Here is a 27,664-nt window from a genome sequence, read left to right as displayed (position 1 = left end):
GATCGTAGTCGTAAACAGAATCGTAGATCAGATGACCAAAGATCAGACAAGGTATCTGATGATCAGAAACCAAGACAAAACAAATCACGATCAAAGTCGAAAAGTCGAAAGAGTAAACCAATAAGCGAAATGGACATAACACATGATACTACCACAGATCATGATCATTATCAATCTACAGATAGTCCATTCAACGTAGCACAATTCGACACCATACACACTAATGGACCACACACAGTTGTAAATCCAGAAGGTACTGTAGCATTTGCTAACATTGACATAATATGCCCACAGAGAGTAGGTCAACATAAGCTTTACCTAAAAGTGGACTCAGGGGCAAGTGCTAACACTATCACAGTACGTACCGCCAAAGCAATTTACGGTCCAAAATGGGAATCAGTAGTGAAACAAACAACAATAAAACTTATAGCTTACGGAGAGACACAGATTCCATGTAAGGGTACACTGGACATAAAGTGTAGATACAAGAGTACAAAATGGTCAACACATACATTCCATGTAGCAGACGTCAAGGGTCCAGCGATCCTAGGGTTGTTAGGTTGCACTGACCTTGGAATTATCACAATTCACACAATGCACAACGAAACACCTACAACCAATCCTAAACCTAAACAAACACCCATCACAAGTGTAAGGGATCTCAAACAAGCATATCCGAATCAGTTTGACGCTATTGGTAGTTTCCGAGGGAAGGCAATGCTTCATGTCAAGGATGATGCTAAACCTACCATAGACGCACCCCGCAAGTGCAGCGTACACTTGAAAGACAAAATCAAGGCGGAACTGGACAATATGGAGCAGCAAGGAGTCATCAGAAAAATTGAGTACCACACCGATTGGTGCAGCTCCATGACCACTGTTGTGAAGAAAGATGGATCCATCAGGATTTGTCTTGACCCCAGGAGGTTAAATGATGCCTTGAAGAGATGCCCACACAAGGTACCAACCTTGGAAGAGGTCCAACCTGTCTTCGCAGGAGCTCAGTACTTCTCTAAGTTAGACGCGAAGGCTGGTTACTGGTCGGTTCACCTAGCAGAGGAGTGCCAGGATCTCACCACATTCCGTACACCATTTGGAAGGTACTGCTTCCAAAGACTACCATTTGGGTTATGTACTAGTCAGGATATCTTCCAGCAGCATATGGATAGGATTGTCCAAAATGTGCCAGGCTGCATATGCATCGCAGATGACATAGCGATCGTAGGAAGAACGGAGGAGGAACACGATAGGAATCTCTACTTACTCATGGAGACGGCAAAGCAAGAAGGCTTAGTGTTCAACAGCTCCAAATGTACTATCAAGAAGGAAGCCATCAACTTCTTCGGTTCCAAGTACACTAGATCAGGTATCTACCCAGATCCGAGCAAGGTAGAAGCTATCACATCAATGCCATCACCCAAGGACAAAGAAGATGTTCAGAGATGCCTAGGATTATTCACATACCTAGCAGCATACATTCCTAACTTCTCAGAGAAGTCAGCGCCACTTCGAGAACTTCTACACAAGGAAGTACCATTCATCTGGGACGATGATCATGAACATTCCTTGAACAGCCTGAAAAGTGCAGTATCGTCAGGTGCATGTCTACAATTCTATGACCCAAAGAAAGAGACAACTCTTGAGGTAGATGCATCGATGAAAGGGCTAGGAGCATGCCTGCTCCAGCAAGGCAAACCAGTTGCATTTGCATCCAAAAGTCTTTCCACTGCACAGTCCAACTATTCCAACATAGAGAGGGAAACCTTAGCCCTAGTGTTTGGTATCAACCGCTTCCATACATATCTGTTCGGGAAGGAATTCACCGTCATAACAGATCACAGACCATTGGAGATGATATGGAAGAAACCTCTTAGAAGTGCACCACCACGTCTACAGAGATTGCTTATCAAAGTCCAAGGATACCGATGTCAAGTCAAGTATCGACCAGGAAAAGACATGATTCTTTCCGATACCTTGAGCCGACTTCCTAATCCCAAGGAAGCACGCGATGTTCCGCTAGATGTCAGAGTGGAATCCATCTGCTCTGAAGCCGAAGATTTGCACCAGATTGACTTGATATACTTCGGACAACACAAGAGAACAGAGCTTCAGAGAGAAACGGCTAATGATCCTGTTCTCAGATCACTATGGCAAATAGTCACTCAGGGATGGCCTGAGACCATCCAAGAATTGCCGACATCCCTTCGTCAATTTTGGTCTTACAGAGATGAAATCGGAGTATCACACGGAGTACTCTTCAAGGGAAGTCAAGTCATCATACCGAAGACACTAAGGAATGACATCCTTAGACAGCTTCATCTAGGACACATGGGAATCGAAAGCACGAGGCGACTTGCTCGTGAGACAGTGTTCTGGCCAAACATCAACAAGGACATTGATCAGTTGATAAAGCAGTGTGAAACATGCCAGAAACACCAAGCAAGACAGCAGAAAGAGCCACTGCATCCCCATGATGTACCACCAGCACCATGGACCAGACTGGGAACTGACTTGTTCATGCTCAATAGACAAGAGTATCTACTCGTTACTGATTACTATTCCAAGTATCCGATCATTGCTAAGCTAACCGATACATCCAGTGCAGCTATAGCAAGACAGATGACGGGAATCTTCAGTCTGTTCGGTCCACCAGAAGAGATTGTGTCCGACAACGGTCCACAATTTGTCGGGAAACCATTCCAAGACATGTGCAAGAAGTGGAATATCAAGCACATCACTTCTTCACCGCACTATCCAAGATCCAACGGATTAGCTGAGAGAATGGTTCGTACAATCAAGAATCTGTTGACGAAGTGTTCTCAAACTAGCCAAGACAGTCAACTAGCCATGATGCACCTGAGAGCAACACCAGTTGACAATAACTTGAGATCACCAGCAGAGATGTTGTTTGGAAGACCCATCCGAACCACATTGCCAAGTCACTATCTTTCGAGAGATTCTGCTGCTACCGAGTTTCTCTTGAATAGGCAAGACAAAATGAAGGAAGTGCATGATCGACATGCAAGTTCTGATCTGCCACCACTGCATGTAGGACAGCCAGTGAGAGTTCTGCATCCAAGAGACAACACTTGGATACCAGCCAAAGTATCCAAAGTCTGTGAAGAACCTCGATCCTACGAAGTTTCAACGCCGAATGGAGGAATCTTGAGGAGAAATAGATCTCACTTGAGGGAAATTCCATCCACCAACCCAACTCCGAAGCGTGTGAGGTTCGACGAAGAAGACCATTCCACAGAAACTCAACCAGAGGAAGACAACGTCCAACGAACACCAATGTCCAACTCTAACTCTAATCAATCTCAACAGACACACTCACAAACCACGAGGTCTGGACGCACTATTCGCAAACCAGAGAGATTCATGTTTGAAGATTGAACATTATGAACACTCTAAACTCTCAAACAAAGAAGAGAAAGAGAAGAAAGAAGACAACACTGAAGACATTAGTGTAGTTTTAAGTTTATTATATGCATGTATAAACATTGTACATTATTTTTGGTATGTCAAGATAGTGTTTACGAAATTATCAAAAAGACACTATAACCAAAACTTATTGTTTGGAAATATTGATTTCAGGATCAATCCGGTTATCCAAATTATTTTCAGTTTTGCACAAGATTGAAGTTACGTAAAATTGAAGATGCATACAGTTTATCATAAATTGGTATTATTCTCACAAACCAAACAATTTCTATATTATTATATCTGATAAATCATAACTAAGCCAAATTACCAAAATTTGCAGACTACCAAAAGTATTGTTTTAAAACAATATCATTGAAATTTGACATTCTCAATCTTATCAGAAGAAGGATGTTACGATATCAGTATGGATATCTAAGCACTCCATACACCTCCCGCAACATGGATACCATGCCTGTTGATTGACCTGCCTAGCTGGCCTGTATAATAAACCTGTATATACGTTCATACCAAAGTCTCCACCAGAGTCCTTTGTATTGGATCAAAATCCACAGCAGCCCGAGGCAAAGCCTAGCATGAACGATGTCGCGAAGCACGGAGTCTGGTCGGGCTCCGCAAGTGGGTGGTCTAGTGAACCGCGGCCGGTATCGAGTAAGGGCCATGAACAAAACATCTGCGTGGTCAGTTATATCTAGATTTTCTTGATATCCGAATTAAAAAATATGATGGGCAAAACGATCAAAGATCTACTGACCTTAGCTGGGTTTTACTCCAAATATTACAATCGAAACATCTGCCTACATATTGACTTTACTCCAACAATTAACAAACGGTAACGAATACACGGCTATACCAACGAACGGTAGAGGGCAGCAACACTCAAAGTAAACGTTGACAAGGAGAGGAAATTAGAAAAGGAAGATGGAGAAAAGGAAAATAAAATAATAAAATGTGGGAAAAGGATAAATAAAACAACCATAGGCCTATGGATCTAATCCCAAAATAAATATTCCATTGCCTCTATAATGAGATACACATTCTGTTCATGAGTCACTGTACAAACATTCATGCACCTGCTACACTCTGTAGTATACCAGCCCCCGCTTCAACACTTTTGTCATTTTGTCAAATGAGCTATAATCGCATATTCTGTTCATTACTTTTTGGTTAAAGTGAGATAACTTTTTACTTGTGCATGTATATAAAATTACTTAATATTACATTAGGATTTGATGCATTAAAAGTATAAAAAAATCCTTTGTTGTGCTGAGATCACAATTTCTAATAAGAAGTTCTGAAATCAAAATGTCATTTCAAAGCAGATACCTCCTGTATATGAATTAAGTAAAAGTTCAGTTTTAAAAAGAGTTATACAACTATGGGGAAGTATGGTAAGACTAAAGCTGAGCCCCGTTTCCATACATATGACCAATGCTATTTGGCAAATTTACCATAGCTAAAACTCTTATCAAATGGATGTCCATAATATATATATATATATATTGGTTTTTTTGTTCACGAAACCATTCTCCTAAACCCTTCCTCTTTCTCTCTCTTTGATACTCAATGGCATAATTAATGAGCCAAAAAAAAAAAGAAAGAGAAGGATAAAATGCTATTTTCTTTAAATCATGTCTAAAAACTGGTGTAATATGGTGCAACAGGAAAAATTTATAAATAGCTGCTAGTGAGCAAGCAAAAATTTAGACATTTTTTTGTACAAAGCTCAAATTTTTCGTCATATCAAGAAAATAACATTTCATCGTTTTTCCTTTTTTTCTTCGTCATGAACAATTTTGGGGGTTCATGGCCCCCAAGTCCCCCAGCTGTACAAGGTTGATAATGATATTCAGAATAAGGAACTATGAACGTATTTCAAACAAGTTTCCCCTTAAAGGGATGGTCCGTGCTGAAAATATTTATACATCAATAAATAGAGTAAAATTCACAGAGCAAACGATAAAAATTTCATCAAAATCGGATAACAAAGTTATTGAATTTTAAAGTTTATAAATATTTTGTGAAAACAGTTATATGCACATCGTCATGAATATTCATTAGGTTGGCTGATGATGTAACATCTCCACTTTCCTTTTTCTTATGTTATTACATGAAATCATAATTGTTTCATTTTTTCATACATGTGTAAATCTGTCTCCATCATAATGAAATAAGTTGTGGCAATAAATAAATAATGCACTCAATCAATTGTCAATCCAATTGTTTAAGTTCTTGGCAGAATTTTTTTTTTGAATAAACCTAATTTCATAAAAATGAAATACAAAAGAACAAGTGGGGATATATCATCAGCCCACCTAATGAATATTCATAAAGACATGCCCAGAACTGTTTCACCAGAATGCAAATCTTTAAAATTCAATAACTTTATTATTCGTTATCCGATTTTCTATCAAATTTTCAGCATTTTGTTCTGTGAATTTTACTCTCTTTATTGAGATAAATATTTCCAGCCTGGACCATTCCTTTAATATTTTCTCCTCAATATTTTTAGTGCAACCATTCAATCCTTTATACACTACCAACAATACACATGAACAAACAAATGAACCTTAACTCAAATTGTTATATAAATGTAAATTTATTGTACAATACTTCAACAATTGGCCAAAATAGGGAATGCACAATGAGGTACAAATACATTCAAAAGACTCTATATTTATATCACATCAAAAGCAAAAATATGATTCCTTAAATTCCAAGAGAGGGCAGCAAACACATTTTTCATTTGAGTAAAATGGTCAGTTGTCAATGCAATATGAAAGCATTTTTGTTTTGTTTAATTAGAAAAAAAAATGTACTTGACCATCTCTATATACACGTATAGACATATATACTTAGCATAATATGACGAACTACATACTGTATGGGTGTTCAAATACCATCACTTACAGCAACATTATGGTTTAATTATCATGCAAACAACCCAGGGTACAAATTTGATATTAATGACAAACACGTAATACAAACATTTCATTAGAGGTAATTCTGAGGGATAGTTGCAAGATATTTTGTGTGATTGATTGCAAATATCACCATCAAATCTACAAGTAATAGAGATTAACTTGAACAGAATCAAATCAACTCTGTAATGTATGTTTGCATGAAATAGACCAGCAATTACTTGCAAGATTTGTGATTGATTAGGGGGCCTAAACGTACAATTGTAAATGTCTTTCTATTGATTGCAAAGCTACCTAAATGTTGTAGTCTTTGACAAGACCCTGTACATGGGGCTATGATACTAGTACGTTCCATGCTGTACAGGGACTGAGAGGGGAGACTAGACATCAATGAGAGCTTGGTCAGGGTGAATGAGTCGTGTGTGATATTCTTTGCCAGGTTTTGCGATTAGTCTTCATCCGCAGTCCCCTGCCATCTAATATGCATAAAAGTACATCACAGAAACAGGGCATTGTATAATGGCAATAGCAGTTGTTGCACCATTAACAAGGATTCAAATATCACAGATTTACAAAACACAGTTTATACTTGCATATTAAATACACTATGAATTCGTAGAGTCCTATACTATTCCCTACCCCTCCCCCATTGGTTTAATCTGTAATTGACTACAAAATAAAGATGACATTCACATTCAAATTTTCTATGAAAATTGATTACCAGAACACGTTCAACAGTTTCATTGGCTTTTGTACACTTATTTAAATCCTGGTTTGAATTAGTTATTACATTTTTAACAGTTTTATTATATTTCAATCTTGGTTTCAGTTGAATGCAGTAATATCGAAACAGACATCTCAACATACAAGTAAAAATTGATATTTATGAAAGCAAGAACTCTTATTCAGACAACACAGTATACCTTATGTACACATTCAGATAATTAAATTTCAAATTCATACGAAATATGGAATATTAAAGCTTATTTGGATAAAAGAGAAATGCAATCAGAGTACATTTTTATAAATTTATCCTTTTTATTCATAGGTAAAAACAGCTTTTTGAACAATGAAAAGCAATATAAATACAATGCATTTATAAATATTAACAGATTTATATTAAATTACAATGATGCAAGGTCTGAATTCATCAAGGCTATGGAGTCGAAAAAAGTTGTAATGAATAAACGACCGATCAGCTAATAAATGGCACGGAATTAATTTACCAAAATTTTCATTACTGACCAAATGGTGGGTTATAAGGCATGAGCAATGTATACTTATAAATTTCATCTAGCATGCTCTCCATATAAGCAAAACTTTTTATGCCAAGCCACATGTTAGGCAAGCAATCATAGTATTGGATTGACAGAAAATATAACATTTGTCATATGTTTTCTTATCCCATTGTGGAGTAAAGTGTCAATGATGATTCAGCTTCCTTGTGCCCTCATGGTTCAAGAAATGCTCTACATCAACTTGGTATTATCAGAGGAGCATTTCATGAAAAGGTTTGGCACTGATTTCTCATTGCCTAATTTGCTATCAGTCAATCATATGCAATGATTAGCAGTAGCTTATAACAATACAGTCAGTGAAAATGACCATTTCTTTCATGAAACACTCCCAGGTCCCATTTCACAAACAATACTATTAAAGTTACATCGCTATCCAATGGTAACTTCCCTGAAATCCTTGATTCTGATTGGATGATCAGCATTGTTACCATGGTAGTTACCATTGCATGGCAAAGTTACTATAATAGTAACTTTTATGCAACAGGTGTACTTATAATTTAATCCATCCTCTCTACGGTCTCTTCTTTGATGGGTTCAAGGGCTTCTCTCTCCTGGTCTCTCTTTACCTTAGCTTGAAGACATTGTTTGATCTCCATACCGATGGCTGCCGCCATGGGAGGGGGTACTGCGTTGCCAACCTGAGAAAAAACACAATATTTTGGATTGAAAGAACAAATATACAATACAGAGTTGAAAACTATGGATAAATTTCTTGCCTGAAATAGTTGTATGGTGTAAAATGAAGTTGTTCTGGTTAAAAGGTTATAATGATTGAATTCATGAATGAGCACCATGATAATTTCTTGAAAGATTTTATTTAAGACACGGGCCATAGTACCTATACTGTAAGCATGCTTAAATGGAATGGCTGACATCAAAATACAGCTTACAATACTATTGCCAGTTAGAAAATTTTCTCCAAAGTATTTACTCCTGTAAGGCGCCTTGGTATATTTTTGTGGAATGGGTCACATAGGAAGGGATAGGGGAATTGTTTCTATGTACCCCTGTCTGTTTGGAAGTTGTACAATAAATCTACTGACTTCTGAATTTTGTAATTCCAATATACATTATACAGGGATTCTCCGGTTCTAGAAAGCTAAGGGTTAACATACCTGTCTGTGTTTATCCAAGATGGTTCCAAAGAAACGATAGGTATCAGGGAATCCTTGTGAGCGCGCACACTCTCGAACGCTAACCACACGGTGCTGCTCTGGATGAAGGACACGCCCCTTTTGACAAAAAACAAATACAAAATAATCATAACAATCCCGATAGACACAGAGCAAAAAAAGAAAAGAAAAAAAAAAGAAACTGAGCTGTCTAAAGTGTGCACACCATTAATTCAGATACACATTCATTGGAACATGGAAGCAGCTTACAAAAAACTAGAACAGTGAAACATGAAGGGAAACGTTTGAAAAGCATAGTTTCTAATTCATATCTTCCCCATAAATGACATGTACGACATACGTATATCAGTATATGGAGCGGAATAAAATTGAAAACGTTACCATGATAGATAATAATTAAGTACCTTTCAAGAAATATGGCAAGGCACAACCTTTTTAAAAAAAATATATATATCAGCATTGTTTATACCACACCTTGGCTGGGCATGCTGAAAATCATCAACACAAATTTAGTGAGAATAAGTCCATAGGGGCTATGACTGCATGAGTCATGCCAATAATAAAATATATAAACCTATATTACACAAAAACCAAATGAATAAATTAGAGAATTAAAGTACTTTAAAATCTCTTGACCTACCTGTTTGCCCATAGGTTCAGGATTGGTAACAGTAGTACTGAAGAATCCATCCCATTCCAACCTTCCATAGAGTCCTGCCCAATGATTGTGTCTATTACCGGTATGAGGTAGACACCAGGGGATAAGGGTATTGAACTGACGATCTGATGGGTCACAGGCGTCCCCTTCTGCGCAGGAACACACCCCTCTCAAGGCACCGGTCGATGACTTCCCATTCTTCTTGTCCTTGTGAGTATAACGCCTGAAATGAAGAAGTCAAGACGGGTCTTCTTCTATTTCATTTGACCTTTCAAGTAATAGACCTTTGTGGATCAATTAATATCATCAAGAGCACCCCCAGAATTCCCTGAGGTATAATTTGGCCAAATTTATGTAAACAGATGACACCTAAATTTTCACTATTGCCATGATGACAAATACCATGGTAACAGTGCTCAGCAGCCAATCATATCAATTCTATGGTTACCATATCAAAATTACCATAGTTATAATTCTTTATGAAGCGGACCAGATGAAATATTGATACTGCTTGCTGACCAAACTGTACTACTCTGAATTAAATAAATAAGCACTTTGTTGATTAGACAGATAATTCATTATTTCTGAATTATATCATAACCATTAAAGTCCATCGTTTTCATCCTTTCTCATATTGTTAACGAGAATTCCATAAGATAATGCATCAAGAGAAAGCTTACAATTTCTTGCATGTGGTTCCATCTTTGAGTGCAACAGGAATGTTGGGTAGGTCACGCCAATCTGACCCTGGTGCCAATGGGATGTGCTTCATACGGGCAGCAACGAGGGCGCTCATGTCTTTACAGATATGATCACGCAGGATTGGTTGGTACTGGTTCCCTCGGATCTATGGGAAAATTGTTTGAAATGGTAGGGAAAGAACAATAATATGAACAATACTTATTACTTCAGGGGTAATCTTGATTTAGCAGCCTTTCCTCAGCATTGCTTCCTCAACTCGAACATTCACTCGATTTCATTTCTGTTATAGAAGTGTGATTAAACAAGTTTAACAGATTTCATGCAATTGAGTTTTCTTTTCCTTCTTAGGGATGAACACGAGGGTCTTGACAACAAATGAAGTCAGAAAAAAAACTAAAAATCATACTTAAATTCCCAACTGCATCTCATATATATATAATGCATCAAGGCATTTGTTACACATATTAATTGAGATTATGCTTTTAATATCATCTACATGTTGCCACTTGACACGACTTGTAATCAGACTGAAATCCTTATAAAACACCCCCTGAACAGTTAATTCACAAATATTGGTGAAATTCACCTTCTTCTGGAAGTCCGATTGCGGTTCACCATCGTAGGATATCTCCAGCTTCTGAGCACCGTTCCTGATCGTCGGTAGATCGGACATACTGTCCCTCACCGAGATGGTACGATACGGAGCTGAGAGACACCACTGGTTGTTGGATTCTATCTTCTTATCGCCGATCATCACGCTGAGGGAGCAGGCACGAGGGGCGAAGACATGGAGGGGTTCAGGGTAGAAGGGAAGCTTCTCTCCCGGTGCCGCAGCTAAGATGATAGCCCTTCGTCTAGTCTGTGGGACACCATATTGACCAGCTTGGAGGATGCCAAATGTACACTTTAGAGAAAAGAGATATCAAGAGAATGGAAAATTATGGAATACTGACTGCATGCAATTAAGAAAATGTATTAGCAAAATCAGATGTGAAAATATATTATATGTTCATGCCCTGTTTCATAAACGATAAGAAAATAATGATTAGTTGCTATACTTCTATATTAGTTACTATACTATCACACATTCGGAAATGGTTGTGAAAACTTTTCCCATCTAATTTTTTTTATCGGATTCTTATACAAAGGCCCTGTTACACAGAAGATACATACAATTGTCAAGGCGAACTATTTAGTCTAAGTCAAACTATGTACAAATGTATACTTGTGTGGAGAAACACAGAATCATATTTCGCTGATCCCTATGATAAACAAGCGGAGTATAAGCACATACCTGATAGCCCATGCGTATAAGGCAGCGAAGAGCAAGTTTCAAGACCATGTTCTTCTTGTAAGATACAAAGTTTCGGACATTCTCCAGGAGGAAGAAGCGAGGGCGATAGTAGTCACAGTAGCTCAGGTACGATGATATAAGGGAGTTCTGTAGAAATACAAAGAAATTAACAGAAACATATTTTAAAAAATCCTATTTTATTGTTCGAAATCTGAAATCTCTTCGAGATCTGAAATATAAATACTCAGAAAATTCTTTTTGCCCAATTGATGGTGGACCAGACAGTCACCATGCAACACCAGATCAATGTTGCTCTATCCCTTAATTTATTAATGCCATCTGAAATGACTTAAGTACTAACCTCCATTTGGCTTAAATATTCTTAAGCAAAATTTTCATCAGAGTAAGAGATAATCTGTTGTCTCACGATGCGGCAACAGATTATCTCTGCCGCATCGTGAGACAACAGATTTTCTCTTACTCCGATTCAAGCTACCATGATGATTGACATCTACCGTACTATCAAACTTTTCATTACCCTAGCTTTAGCTCCAGCTGGTGCTTCAAGTGCTTGGTGCATCCAATGATCCTGCTGGATAACCATTCATTTAACCTTGGTAACCATTCATTTAACCTTGATAACCATTCATTTAACCTTGATAACCATTCATTTAACCTTGATAACCATTCATTTAACCTTGATAACCATTCATTTAATGAATGGTTATTCGTTTAACCTTGATAACCATTCATTTAACCTTGATAACCATTAATCTAACCTTGATAACCATTCCTTTAACCTTGATAACCATTCATTTAACCTTGATAACCATTCATTTAACCTTGATAACCATTCATCTAACCTTGATAACCATTCCTTTAACCTTGATAACTATTCATTTAACCTTGGTAACCATTCATTTAACCTGGATAACCATTCATTTAACCTTGATAACCATTCATCTAACCTTGATAACCATTCCTTTAACCTTGATAACTATTCATTTAACCTTGGTAACCATTCATTTAACCTTGATAACCATTCCTTTAACCTTGATAACTATTCATTTAACCTTGGTAACCATTCATTTAACCTTGATAACCATTCATCTAACCTTGATAACCATTCCTTTAACCTTGATAACTATTCATTTAACCTTGATAACCATTCATTTAACCTTGATAACCATTCATTTAACCTTGATAACCATTCATTTAACCTTGGTAACCATTCATTTAACCTTGATCACCATTCATTTAACCTTGATAACCATTCATTTAACCTTGGTAACCATTCATTTAACCTTGGTAACCATTCATTTAACCTTGATAACCATTCATTTAACCTTGATAACCATTCATTTAACATTGGTAACCATTCATTTAACCTTGATAACCATTCATTTAACCTTGATAACCATTCATTTAACCTTGATAACCATTCATTTAACCTTGGTAACCATTCATTTAACCTTGATAAACATTCATTTAACCTTGATAACCATTCATTTAACCTTGGTAACCATTCATTTAACCTTGATAACCATTCATTTAACCTTGGTAACCATTCATTTAACTTTGATAAACATTCATTTAACCTTGATAACCATTCATTTTACCTTGGTAACCATTCATTTAACTTTGATAACCATTCATTTAACCTTGGTAACCATTCATTTAACTTTGATAACCATTCATTTAACCTGGATAACATTCATTCTACCAAGATAACCATTCATTTTACCTGGGTTGATTGCTGGACAATCTGGATATATTTCTTGTTGACAGAAAATACGCTGTGGCTCAGATTCAAGACCACGATAAACAAAGACATTGTTCTGTGAGAGCTTCCATTTCATCAAAACACTGCAATGAGAAGAGTGATTGATACTGAGAGGAATGGCTTACCTTGAATTTGGAATATTCTCTAGAGTTGAATCTATTCATTCCACTGAATCCCTGACAGGGTGGTCCACCACATAGTAATTCTACATCTCCCTTCTGAGGTAGCTTCTGACCTGTACGACTTGTCTTCTCACCCTGAATAGTGATTAATTATAATTAAAACAAAAATACAAGTTACAGCTCATTGAATATGAACCCTACAGAGAGTTTATTAGAAACAAGCCTTTGTTTTAGTTAAATACAATGCTAAAAAAAAACTTAAAAAGAAGCCCAAGACTTGGTACTCTATTGGTTTTCATCGCAATGGTTTGGTGAACCTCCAGTTATTAGATTTCCATTCCACAGTCAAAGGCTGTCCAAATTTTTATTTATTTTCATGAAATTGGAAGAAAACAATATGTATAGATCAAATTCCAATCAATTATTTGGTACATTATCTCACTCTTGATTACATGAAGTAGTAAGATCGACACCAGCATTCCATAAAAGTGTGGACTAACATTTCTGCTTGGTATAGGAAGCAAAAACTAGTTCTGAACATTTGTTTGTGTCTATTTCTGAGAGCATAATTCTAATGAAACAACATGCAATACACTTCCACAGTACTAGGATAACGAGTGACCAAGGTATTCTTTTTCAAAGGTTTTTCCCCAATTCCATTCGAAGCTGACCCCTCCCCACTCTTTTTCTCCAAGTATACTGTTAGCTGATGTAAGTTCACAATTAAAATGGATCTATTACAGTACCTGCATAACTAGTCTGAGTAATTCATTACAGTCATCGCTGAAGACCGTTGAGCCTGGGTTATTGAGTCTGAAAGCCTGAGCTGCTGGTTCCTCCTTCTCTATAGCCCAGCTAGACTCGCATATTCCAGCTTGATGGAATCCCTCTGATAAACCTATCAGAATAGAGAAATCAAGTCAGTATCGTCAGAAGAGCAATCACATGAACTAATCTACATGTACCTTTGGACATCCCACTCCATTCTTAATTTACTCTCTGTATCAAATGCTTGTTATTTGAAAGCAAAGACAAATAATTTCAGAAGGACCTGCATATAGGGGATCAGATATGCATATATTATGCAATTTCCCAGTCAGTAATCATCATTCAAACATATTTCACTACTGACATCATGGCATCAAGGCAATGAGTGATCTTTGCTTTATGAAGTTTATTTGAAATGTCAAGCATACAGCAACTGCACTGCTACATCCAATGTAATAGACCAGTTCGTAGTTACTTCATGGGCAATTTTGGTCAAATGACCTTTCATTTCTTTCATCATGATAGGCAGTTTTCAAAGCAAGATATAATGTAAGCTTGCCTAACATAGCAGGATGAAGAAATTGAATAGACCAGGTGACTAGAATAGCACACCAATGAACACTTAATGAAGGTATTTGTTGCATTCCTACTTTGAATGCATATCTTAGCATGTTGCACAATGTGCTTGACAAACTGTGAAATACCAGTCGTTCGTGGAAGCATTTTTGCTTTTTGTGGATGTAAATGAAAATGACAATTCAAAAGAATATATGAATAATCAAGACATCAAAGTTGGTGCTTATCTCATTAGATTTTAAAGCACCATGTCACTTTAGTACAAATGACCTTCTTCTGATCATGCGTAGCATCTTTTGATCATGAGCAGAAAAGAACTACGAACTAGCTTATTATCCCGCACTCTCAAAGATAATGGTGATGGTAATGAGCAGAATTTATCTGGATGGAACATTCATATACTCCCACAATCTGTCACATATTTACACAATGTTGCTGGAAAATGCATGCCTTACTTCAGATTAGAAAGTGACGGTTTGTAAAAAAAATTCACAGAATTGATACAATTATTGGAGAACATCTACAAGCTTCTTATAACATAAATGATGCAAACCATAGTACTGAGTAAATCATATTTACAAGTTCCTTTTTTCGCAATCTCAACTCCATTTTCTTCACTTGCTCAATAAATCATAAAATTTCAATGTTTTCTCACCTCCGCAGCCAGCAAATACATCAAGACACTTCAGTTTCTGGAAGGGAATCTCTGTTGATTCTTTTTCTTCCTCTTTCTCTGTCTTCCCTTTCGCCTTGCCTTTTCCTTTCCCTTTGCCCTGTAAAGATACCATTACAAACAATTTCATTTCAGAGAGACATAAAAATAGATTCTAATCTTGCCATGAGTACCAAATCTATAGTAAAAAAAATTAATAATTGTGAAATCTATCTCTGAAAACAGGCTTCCTTTTTATTGGGTGCACTGTATAGTGTAATTTTTAGGTTTATATCATATTTTGTAGCTTCTTTATATACATGAGAGCTGCTGCTGAGCAGGAAACGTGGCAAGTTTTGTGCTCTACAAATCTACACTATTATTATCATTTATTATTACACATATGTAAAGTATATATCTCACTCCAGCATTAAAACTTTTCTACTTTTGATTTTGAGTAATCCCTTTAATTTGTGACTAATGGCTAAGAGTCCTCACCTTGCCTTTCATCCTATTACTACGTGATTTACTAGGAGGGTCTTCAAACTCCTTGCTCTTGCTGTCGTAGGCCTGAGAGGTATAAAAACAGTACATATAAGTCAGTTAGTGGGACTGATAATGCTTTTGACATTCAGTAAAAGGATATTACAATTAGTTAAGAAGCAGGATTAGAAACAGATTTAAAAGATAACATTCAAGATAAAAGCATTACGTATGATCCCTTTTCTTTACGTCATATATGGATTTTGATATGAAATGAAATCTTATTCATAAGTCTAGATTTCGTAGAGAAAGAAAATGAAAATTGATTGATGTATATGGGTAAGTGAAACTCATCATTTGTGTATCGGGTATGTAAAAATTTCTATTTCATTCATTTACAGAAACCATGTCATGAACGTATAGAAATTTGCGGCGTTGGCTCAGTCGGTAACGCGTCTGCCCGTCGAACCAAAGATCGTGGGTTCGAGTCCACCCTGGGCAGATGACTGAAGCCAGTGCGTTGTGTGTTAACGTCTCTCCCATGTTTCATAGATGCAGGCTATGTTACAATGGAAAACACTCCATCCCTCAGATAGGACGTTAAATGTAGGCCCCGTGTAGAGGAAAGACACCACCTTTGCACATTAAGAACCCACTGCACTATTCGTATAAGAGTAGGGGAAACCCCAGTGTAGTGGTCCACCTGCATTCCCCCAAATCAGTTATATCGGGAGGAGAGACCTGCGGGTCATAGTGATTCAGTTCGCTTTTCGCCTACCAGGCACAGGTGACGCCAAACAAATAATAATTTGCACATTTAGTAGTTATTTGGTCAAAAAATTTCACATAAATGAAAGGGAACTTTGAATCTTCTAATTCAATCAATACACATCTAGTTTACTAACCTCTCTAAAATAGAACTTATGAGGGCCTCCTGCACTGTACTCGTCAACGCTTTCATTGAGATCTTCAGCACAGACCACTGAACATTTACCCTGTACATCACCTAGTTCTACTACAGCCTCTGTGGATATTAAATGAAAATATTATAAAATGTTATTCAATATGCTGATTACAAGAGAAAGAAATTGTAATAGGCATCTACAGGGATGGGAAAAATCAGTAGTAAAAGTGGTTTTAATAATAAGTAGGGCTGTCAACTGAATCAGTTTTTCAGGGAATTTAGGAGTTTGTTTCATCAAACAGCGGTTGCATGAGCAAATGAACATTCACCATATGTTTCTGTTGATATTGGAGGAACAATAAATAAATTCTTACTTTGTAAACGAAGATGACATGCTGGCTTATAGACAGTAACTAAATCATTTAGGTATGAAGGAGGAAGTCCATAGAAACATTGATATACTAATATCAAAATCTTAAATTGGATTAAAAAATGGACTTGTAACCAAATTTAAAAGCTGTATGACAGGGGATATGTTATCAAGTTTCTTTGTACGAGTAACGAGTCATACTGCTGAATTTTGTATACTTTGGAGTCTTTGAATTAGGCGATGAGGTAAGTGAATGAGTAGACTATTGCAAAATTAAAGTGGCAAATAAAAAAACATAGACTAGGCATTCCGTTGATTTGAAAGCAGATTGCAGAGTTATACAAGACTTATTCTTTGATAGAAACCAAAGACCAACCCTAAAGATGTTGCAAAAGCGGAGTACTAGTACTGGACACTTCTCTAAAGTGTAAACCACCTATACCAGTTCCCATTTGCTTAACATGTACAATCAGGGAAGCTTTTTAAGTTCCATGGAAAACCTTGGATTTTCATTGGCTTTCAATCAGGTCGACATGGAAATTAGTGACGGATGCTACATCCACATCAGAGTTATCAAAATAGCCTTGCGCTACACATGAACTGATCAACCTACCTTCTTCACTCCAGTACAGGATATTAAGATCAGCCTGGTAAGCTGCTGTCCTTCCTTTGTGCGTATCCTCTGGACGATACATCTTACTGACCCGTAGTTTGACCGTTGAGTTGTTCTTGGTGTTGGTGTAGATGGCAATGATCTTACCGATCCTGAAAGGCTCCGGACATTCTAGATTGCTGCCTTTGACATACTCAGATGATTTACGGTAGTTCTCAGGGTACAGGTCCTCATCCTATATCACAAGGGTTGATGACGAAAATCACAGAAAAAAGAGCCAAATTAGGAAAAGAGATAACTCAGTAGGGTGACAGGGGATTTCTTATTTCAGTGATATATGTTTGTAACCAAATCAAAGCACCAGTGCTCTCAAGTACATTATTTCTCTTGTAATCAAATATCATTTATAGACAAACAAAAACTTGTTAAAAAGATTCAAACACAGATATAATCCAGTCTCATGGGGACACAGAAATAGTTTTGACTTAAACTAGAAATATCACTGAAAATGATTAATAGGTCACTCCATGCCATCACCATTACAATACCGTTTTTAACGCACTTGGAAAATGAGTCTTGCATGTCTTCACCCAAAGACCACTGTTTTTACATTTGGATATTAAAATTCATTAAGTGCCAAGAGTCCTCAGATAACATCCCATAAATACCATGTAAAAGTTGAAGGAGTGGTGGCCCATTTCATGATAAAAAAAAATCCATAATATATTGTTCGAAATAGACATGAAATGAAATACTCCGAAAATTTGCTTTGCCCAATTGATCGTGGGCCCGGCAGCCACCGTGCAGCGCCAGATCGACGAGGCTCTATCCCTTTAATTGTTGAACGCCAAACAGGGTAGCAGCAACTCCCATCTTTTAACGTCTTTTGGTCTGACGCGGCCGGGGTTTGAACCCCCGACCTCCCTGTTGTGTGACGGACACTCTTCCAACTGAGCCAACACATCGGTACATAATGAAAAATAACATGTGAAGATGATGATCCACAGCATTTATGTTGTGCCGTATTTCAATTATTTCAATTAGACAAGATTATTAAAGATAATCAAACTTACCACATCTTTCTTTGATAATGGTTTCTTGGTAATAGGTTTCTGTTTGATGTTGAATGAGAATGCTTCTGGTAGGAGGTAGACACCATCACCAAGTTTGAATTCATTACCTTTGAAGTTACAGGAACTAGGAAACCAAAGAATAAAAAAAAAGATATATGGCAACTTGAATGATAAAATCACTGTATTCACCTGCATCAATGATGTGGTATCAATCTTTGCAGAGTTTGATTTCTGTGTGCCGCACTGTGTACAGTTAAAATCTTTTCCCTAATTAATGTCACAATTTACCATCTGGATTTTTCATAAATTGAAAAATAAAATAGAATCTTGGATCATGATTCTATGAACCATACCTTGACATGGTTTGAAGAAGTTGTGTAATTATTTCCAAAGAATGCATCAATAAATCAGACACGATTTGTTTAGTATGTTGCAGACCTCTGCAATGTTTGTGTGCGAAATCACCAAGTCTGTCCATTTATACAATGAGCGCTTATATGAATTAGTATGGAAATAATCATATCATCGCAAACTGCACCATCTAAGTCAACATCATCTCTGTGGTTGTATTCATCTTACCTGTACATAGTCCTAGTGGAGTCATCATCATCCTCTAGCTTAGCTCCAGGTCTTGGTGTTTCTTTCTAAAATAAGAAAAACAAAATAAAACAAAACAAAAAATGCAAATGTTATGAATCTGTAAATACACAATCAATATCAACAATGTAAACACTACAACATAAACATGGCAAAGAAAAAAAACAGAACTGCAGTTTTCCGAGACTTGGGAGGTAGTTTTCTCAATAATAGCTCAGAAAAACTTATTCTCAAAGACTAAGATACAACATCTAAAATGAATACAAGGCCAACTGTCCCCTATCCTTGCAATTCCTGTGTTCAAACATAGCATTCTTCTCTCACCTCCTGTATTCTTTCAAGCTTAAGGCAGCAGCTACAGAAGCGATGAGCAGGGACATCATCAGGTCTCGTTAGAACCTCGTAATCCTCAAATCGAGCCAACTCAGGATCGTACCACTTCTGGTAGTAAAACGTCTTCCCATCATCCTCCTTGATGACGCGGTCAGTCTCGGGGTCATCGATGCCGCCCAGCATGAACCAATCAGACGAGGGCGCTTTGTAGATGACTGAGCACTTGTCATTGATGGAGGCTAGGTAGGTGTCTTGGCATTCATCGATGGGGAAGATTTCAAGAGGGTCTGAGGTCTCTCCTAGAACGGTCTCAGAGCCATACCTGGAAAGACACAAGTAGATTGGTACATTTAGTTTACAATGTATTAGAATAAATTTATGTTTGTTAGAAAATATCATTGATGAACATGGATATATTCCTTTCAATTACCAATATAAATTAATCTGTTGACTAAATTAGCAGACTTTAAACAAACTTTTCTTTTCTTAATTGTTCTGATTTTGATCGGCTGCTCAGCCGTGGTTACTATCAGTCAATTTAATGATAAACTCATGCAACACAACTCTGGCTCTCAATACAAAGCTTTGGACAAGGAAATATATTGTTGTTAAACAACTTTAAAGACAAAGATGTGATCATTCTAAAGCAAAGATCCTAGATGGTTTAAGAGGGAGTTAGTGAGGCAGTCTACGTCACCGCGGAGAACCCTTCCCGCAACAAAGGAGGAGGATTCTGCCACAACCTCTCCAAGATTTACAATCCAGTAATCCGGAAATTCCTCGAAGTCTCAAAGACAATAACATCTATTGTGCATCAGCACCAAACGGCAACAATTTCCCGCCAGTTCAGACGAACTGAAGGGTCCCAGATGAGACGTGAAACTGTTCCCCATTTCAATAACATGAAGTCCAGATGAACAGATTATTTTTCTCTTCATAATCTTGAAATAGTGATTTATAACAAGGTTTGAAGGTTGATGTAAACTTACACAAACCACTGAGCATGGAACATCATTTCTCCCTCCCTCTCTTGCCACATGTAGATCACCCTAGCGATGAAGAGAGGTTTGGTTGGATCGTCTGGATGTATCAATACACAATCTCCATTCTCAATCTATAGAGGGCAGCAACCAGATAAAGAGAAGCATTAAAGTTAGCAGTCGAGTCTTATAATGTAAATCTGGCAGATGACATACACAAAACTTTAATCATCTGATTTATCAGAACAAAAAAGTTAGCCTTTGTTATTTTTGCAAACCAATTTGAACAAAGTTACTTGTATGATGATTTAGAACACTAAAGATATTCAATGTCTCAATATTAGCATCAAATTCTACTTCATATTTTTTAGAATAGAGTCACAGACCAGCTGTAAGGTGTGTGGCAGCCTTAAGCCTTGTGTTACCGGGGTTCGGTAACACAAGGCTTAGGGTTTCCTTGTAAGGCTGATTCTTTGAATTGATTTGCATTGTTTGTTACAATCAATCAGTTGTGGAGATCAAGTGTTTGATTGATTTCTAAGTTTTGTGTCACAGACCCCATGTAACGCTAGACTCACCTTCTCATCATTAATCATGGCTTCCTTGTAGTAAGCACGGTCTTCAGTCACCTCTTCGGGTTCACCGATCCATGTCACCTTAGCCTGATGGGATATCAAGAGATATTAACTGATTTGTTACCATGGAGATTATTATATTATTACTATTATATTGTACCCTGTTTTTTAAGAGATGTGAAATAAATGAATTTGAAATATGAAAAGAAATAAATTAGTTTGTTGCCAAAGATAAAAAAAAAAATCAAATGAAAGTTAAGATGATGAAGAATCTTGTTTCCTTGTCAGGTTTCCTTGTAAGGTTGACGTTTATGCCTTTTGCAAAGCTGCAGTATTTCCCAATCAGTTGGTTTTTAATAAATAAATGGACTTTTCCATTTGGATTACCTGTCAATTCCATGCAAAAACATCTCTCTTCTCCCTTTAGTGGGCTTCAAAATCTTTCATAACTTGTACTTTGTTGATTAGTTTAATTACAAATGAGAAATTAATGAAATATTAAGAGCAAGCACAACAACAACAAAAAAACATGCCTTTATAGGTGTGAGGAAACGCTAACCCCCCCAAAAAAAAACCAAACAAACATAAAGACCACAAAGTTAAAAACATAGATTACATTAGATTTCGTTCTCCTTGGGTGTGTGTATTTGAGTTTTGTCAGATGTGTATCAATCAGATATGATTATTTACGTCTGGGACCGACCTTTAACGTCACCATCCGAAAGACGTGACCAGGGCTCGAACCTCGACCCTCTGCATCAATTTGTAACTTCCCCACAGCTTGGATTACAGGCGCATGCCACAACACCCTCATTCTCCTTGGAAAAAAACATTGTGAAACTGAGTTTTACCCTTTTCTTTTTCTTGAGCGGTGATCCTAATTTGCGACTCTTCTTAGCTTTCTTATCTTCCACACTTTCTTTCTTGTTAGCATTGTCCATCTCATCAACATCATTCTCATCAGCCTCTTGAACAGCCATGTTGGGACACCTGTTGTAAAGAAAATAAATATTATTAATCTTGTTTCAACCATCAAGCCAATGCTAAATTGTCAAATATTACGAAGGGATCTACCTAACCATTTACCAACATAGGTTTTTTAACTGTACAGCTAATAATAAAAGAAATATGGTATTGACAAAGTATAATATATATATAAAATCCAGTCATGTTGCTATATCTGACAAGCCTTGGGCAAACTTTAATATACACCCCAAGCTAATTGCTGATCACATGCCAAGTTCAGAATGCAACCTAGCTGGACTCGGATTTGATTGATACTGATATAATCTCAAAGACTGGACTCGGGTGCAAGCAAATTATACTATTATGTATATTGTTTTAGGTCAAGTACCACAGTAAGAAATAATTCCTCTAATGCAACTAGTATCAAAATTATTAGCTAAACAGAGTCAGCCACTTGGTCTATCTCAGCCTTCTTACAAAAGAGTTGTGACTAATACAAAAATTTACATCTACAGAAAGCCAGCAACATCATCATCTAGAATGCATGTCTGTTCATCATGTTTTCTAAATAAATATGCATACTTCTACAGGCGTCATTGTCTTGGCAAATTAATGTGTTCCCTCTCTCTTCCAAGGCGATGTTGTATACATTTCCTGTACTGAAAGTTATGATATTTACAAATTGTGACTCTTTGGAAGATGGGCCCCAGGTAATATTAAACTATCTTGATCACTCAGTCTGGCTATATCAACATGAGCCAGAAAAAAAAGAGAGGAAACTAGATGTAAGGGGTGTGACATACCTCCTTTCTTTGCATGCTTGCTTGGCCCTGCCGCTTCCACCAAATTTAATCATGTCCTTGCATGCAGCACACTTTCCACAATCCGGTGCTTGACATACCTAGTGAAATCAATTTCACATTTATCATGATTGTATGGTGTAAAATAATTTCACAATAATATCTCTATTGAAAGAGGAGTTCATTCTGTTTGTGAGGTTATCAGTTTGGTACACAAAGAAGGATTTCCCTTTATCTTCGGTACCCTGCAAAAAAAGACTAAATCATAAAACTGACATATTGTGCATGAATCAGTCAAAATCGCATTAAATAATTGCCTAACAACATTGTAAATACATGACAGATCAGTTACAGCATGGGTAATATGATACCATGCATATACTAACTGTTCTGTATTTAAATAGACACATTACTATCATTACACCTTGCCAAAGAAAAGGAAATCAACAAGGAGCTAAAGAAAATGCAATGAAGTAAACAAAGTGGGATGGGGGATTCAATCTGGTCACTTGAGGAGATAAATGTAAAGAAATCTCTTGGTTTTCTTGACATATATGAAATAACACAAATAATTATGAAAGTTTGTACTTGGCAATATTGTCTGACATAACTTTCAAACAATTTATGAAATATTTTGTGCACAATTCCTTAAATTAGTACCGTCTTGTCCAGACACACAACAACTTGGCTTATTGAATGTAATTAAAAATCAAATTTAAGCAAAAGAAAATACAACACAATATTAAAACATTCCAAGGGTTTTACCTCACAAACTCCGCATCGTTTCTTCCTCTCCGCCGCAGCTGCTTTCATCTCATCTGCGATTTGATCTTTGAAGATATCATCAAAAATGTGACTAACAAGGGGTGTGACCGTTGCCATGGTGAAGACAGGTTTCTTCTCTTTCTTAACCGCTGCAGCTTTCCTAGCAGCACGTCTGGAAGACCATAAGAAATACAAATGAACTAGATGAAATTTAGATTGTAGAACATCAAGATAAGTGATTTTATGTTTATCAAATCTTGAATACCTCCTCCATCTACATGAATATTGGTACTCCAATAACCATTGTACCAGGGATTTTTTTTTTTCTGGGATCCTTGATTTAGATTCCATGGGTGTGTTGCATAAAACTTTTGTCCTAAAAAACGCTGGCAAGAAAATTATGCTACTGACAATAACATATTGAAAAACTATAGCATAAAAAAATGCCAGTTATCTTGCTGGGCTCTCTAAGCATTTTGGGGCAAAATCGTAATTTTTCCTCTGATTTTTAGGCTTATTTTAGTGTTTCCGGTAAAAATGGGTTAAGAATTAAACAAGTACTTTTTTCCTTAGGGGTATGAAGGGCAAGCTTACTAAGATCAAGTTTTGAATCATAAAATAATATTAGAGGTAAACATGCGAAAGATGGGTGATGATTGACAGACGCCACTTGAATTCCTGAATCTCGCCTTCACTTCTTGGTTCGCGAAACACAAAATGAATATGTACTTGCCTCTTGCCGAGGGTGACACCAGCCAGCTTAATAAGATCCCTCATGCAAGGCATAGTGATGAGAGGAACCTCATCTTGATCAGCTGCATCATCATAGCTCTCAACCTGCTCAACGACAAACTGGGCGTGGCGGAGGAGGGTGTCTTCTGTGAAGCGATTGCATCCTTCTGGTGGTACGGTCGTCTAAAGATACGGGAAAATCAGTGATATTTGGTGCTCAATAGTTTAATGAGCACATCTGAACTCCTTCCATTTTAAAGTAATTCAGCAGGGGAAAAATATCCTAAACTTAATTACAATAAATGTTTACTTATGCAAAGCACTTATCAGTAGTTTGTCAAAAGCCAAATTTGAAAATCCAATTTTGTCTTAATAAACAAGGATCGCCATATACCTTTCCTGCTTTCTTCCACTTTAAATGATTCAGGGCATCCCCCCTTCTTATCAGCCCAACCGTCCTACTTTCCTCATTCATATGCTTCTGCCACGTCTTCTTTGATAATTGCCTCCTCCAGGAAACATTCATCTTGAATTGAAAAACCCCCTCTTAAAACATACCCACAACAATCTCATTTGTCTTTGCCAATTAAAGCGCTTCTCAAAACCCATCTGTTCATACATCATTACCCTCTCATCTGACATCGCTGTCATACAATGCATGCACATTCCCCACTCCCTGGGCTTAACATATCATTGATATCTGAATGATTTACAGGTTTATTACCCACTCATTGGACATCCCTCTTGTGCAATGCATACACATTTCCCACTCCCTGGGGTTAAAATATTGATATATCCGAGTGATTTACGGATATACATCACTACCCAATAATCAGACATCCCTATCATACAATGAATGCACATTCCCCACTCCCTGGGCTTGAGATATCATTGATACATGTATATCTAAGTGATTTATCGAAGTGAATTATAGGCATATTACCCACTCATTGGACATCCATATTATGCAATGCATACATATTTCCCACTCCCTGGGCTGATATCCAGGTAATTTACAGGTGTTTAGTTACCCATACATCAGATTTCTCAATCATACTATGTATGCACATTTTCCACTCCCTGTGGTCTACTTCCTGGGCTTAACCTATTATTCATATTTCTATGTGATTTACTAACATGTTTACCACTACCCACTCATCAGACTTCCTTTGATACAAAATATGCACATTCCCCACTCCCTGGGGACTTATTCTAATACTTTAGACAATTTACCTCAATTTGACCAAGAAGATCTTCATAGACAGCATCCTGGGTACCTATAAGAAACTCAATGAGTATCTTACTCATGTAGATCTTCTCCTGCACGGCCTGCCAGAAAGGCTTGTATTCCTCACTCGGGCCCATTACAATGTATTCAGCATAAGCTGTGAAGACATCAACAAAGGTTGATACTATGTTAAAAAATTTACAAGACTCATTAATAAAAAAGATCAAAAACAACTTGCTTGCTTGGAGAATATTAGCATATGCCAAATCAGCCAAACTCAAGACAAGAGACATTTAGATCATTAGAATCTCACGCGTACAGATAGTGCCTCAAGGGCAGACATTTTGCAGCCATCCCAATTGTCTCCAGGTTTACAAACTGTCAGGTTTAAGAAAGAATTTGAAGTGTAAAATAACCAATAAAAATGTGGTCTAGACATTGACATTGCTTTCTCAGATTGACATGAAGCCATTAAAAAGAGCACATAGTAGATTCTTGAAAATAAACTAAATAAATAAGAAATAACTAAGAATGAAATCTGACACAGGAAATAGGAGGCAAAACATGAATATCCTTTCAAAAATCTCTTGGACTGTGAGATATTTGTCTTTCTTGCAAGCTTCTTCATTCCATCTCTTCCCTTGTAGCCCCCCCCCCCCTGTCTATAAATCTGACACCTCCTTTCCTGTACTTCTGGATAAAACGTTTATTCTCCCACCATCTTACCAGTGCTAAATCCAATGAGAGCCTTTTCTCCTCCATCAAATCCTGTCGTATACCACTCATTAATTGGACCCATTCTCTTTGTTGGGATTCCACCTGTAGTATGGTGACATAAAAATACAAAAATATACTTTATATATTTTCAGGTCAATTAAGAATAGATAATGAGAAATATAGACAAATACACAAAAAACTTTGCTTGATGGATGCACAAATGGGGTAATATGTGTACTTATAAGAGATGAGGCCCATTGTAAAGCAGAATTTAACTTGGGAGGTGAAAGAACATAAAGATAAACATTTTATTCAGTTTCTGTAAATCTGCTCATAAATAAATAAAAAATTATTGCATGCATACAAAAATACACAGGAAAGCTGAAACCCTTGTGATTAAACTGATGATACAAATGCATCATATTAATCCATTTCTATCAAGCTGAACAGTTCTGTAAGCACTAATGATGCTTCAAAACTGCTAACAAAGTTTGGGACTAACATGTCTGAACATCAAATCTGTCACTTCTCCAACAGTAAAATTCTTCAGGAATTGTTCAACTACACTGGGAGAAAACCTTGGTCAAGAAAAGATGGTACAAATAAACGATACAAATCATTTCTGCCCTTTTTCTGACATTAAACAGATTGGGAATTCTTCATCTCTGCTAATTAAACCCTGCTCAATTCAAGAGCATGAAATAACATACGATAGTCTCACCTTCGATACTTGGATTTTCATCATAGATAGGCTTGACATATCCACTGAAATACAGCTCCTTGTTCTTCTCAATCAAACCACGATCAAATGCGCAGAGATGAGTGCTTTTATCGTAGACACTGCAGAATGAAATAATACATTTAGGAACTACTGACAATCAGATCCATGACTTTTAATTGGCTGAATTACATTTCAAGATACGAAGTTGAATATCAGTTGCATCAAACCCCTACATTTACTATGAATAAAGACTTGTTGAAGTATAGCCTATTGGCTTTTTTTAACTGAAAAAGTGGTGATAAAAATGTTGATTAGTTTAGGTAGTCTGATTTTTGTGTGTGCTATTTTAGGAATAGTTTGCTATGAAGAACAATAATGATAATAATAATGTACATTTATATAGCGCTTATTACAAAGAGTTTGATTTTGAGAGTTTGATTTTATCTTTAAACTTTC

General features: G+C 36.9%; 2 protein-coding genes across 3 annotated transcripts in view; both read right to left on the bottom strand.

Moving 5' to 3' along the window:
* The window catches only part of LOC121428675 (microtubule organization protein AKNA-like), a 42,793-nt gene extending 38,486 nt beyond the window's left edge, over positions 1–4,307 (bottom strand). Inside the window, exon 1 of one of the 2 annotated variants that reach the window (XM_041625471.1) lies at positions 4,199–4,307. The gene's annotated coding sequence lies outside the window, so the exon portion shown is untranslated. The remainder of the gene's footprint in view (positions 1–4,198) is intronic. The other variant, XM_041625472.1, reaches the window with a different exon arrangement.
* A 1,712-nt stretch (positions 4,308–6,019) lies between these two features.
* Positions 6,020–27,664, bottom strand: part of LOC121428773 (DNA (cytosine-5)-methyltransferase PliMCI-like) — a 28,373-nt gene continuing 6,728 nt past the window's right edge. Inside the window, 24 exon segments of the mRNA XM_041625594.1 lie at positions 6,020–8,301; positions 8,779–8,895; positions 9,437–9,677; positions 10,135–10,301; positions 10,743–11,060; positions 11,451–11,597; positions 13,359–13,490; positions 14,102–14,253; positions 15,355–15,472; positions 15,850–15,921; positions 16,740–16,858; positions 17,722–17,956; positions 18,795–18,918; positions 19,374–19,438; positions 19,716–20,046; positions 20,714–20,838; positions 21,283–21,366; positions 22,131–22,269; positions 23,049–23,146; positions 23,811–23,982; positions 24,544–24,725; positions 25,776–25,927; positions 26,497–26,589; positions 27,209–27,327. Of these exon segments, the coding sequence (XP_041481528.1) occupies positions 8,161–8,301; positions 8,779–8,895; positions 9,437–9,677; positions 10,135–10,301; positions 10,743–11,060; positions 11,451–11,597; positions 13,359–13,490; positions 14,102–14,253; positions 15,355–15,472; positions 15,850–15,921; positions 16,740–16,858; positions 17,722–17,956; positions 18,795–18,918; positions 19,374–19,438; positions 19,716–20,046; positions 20,714–20,838; positions 21,283–21,366; positions 22,131–22,269; positions 23,049–23,146; positions 23,811–23,982; positions 24,544–24,725; positions 25,776–25,927; positions 26,497–26,589; positions 27,209–27,327 (3,643 nt within the window). The 3' untranslated portion in view covers positions 6,020–8,160.

Source organism: Lytechinus variegatus, chromosome 15, assembly GCF_018143015.1.
Source record: "Lytechinus variegatus isolate NC3 chromosome 15, Lvar_3.0, whole genome shotgun sequence".
Taxonomy (NCBI): Eukaryota; Metazoa; Echinodermata; class Echinoidea; order Temnopleuroida; family Toxopneustidae; genus Lytechinus; species Lytechinus variegatus.
Note: the sequence above shows the minus strand (reverse complement) of the source record. Positions and strands in the feature narration are given on the sequence as shown.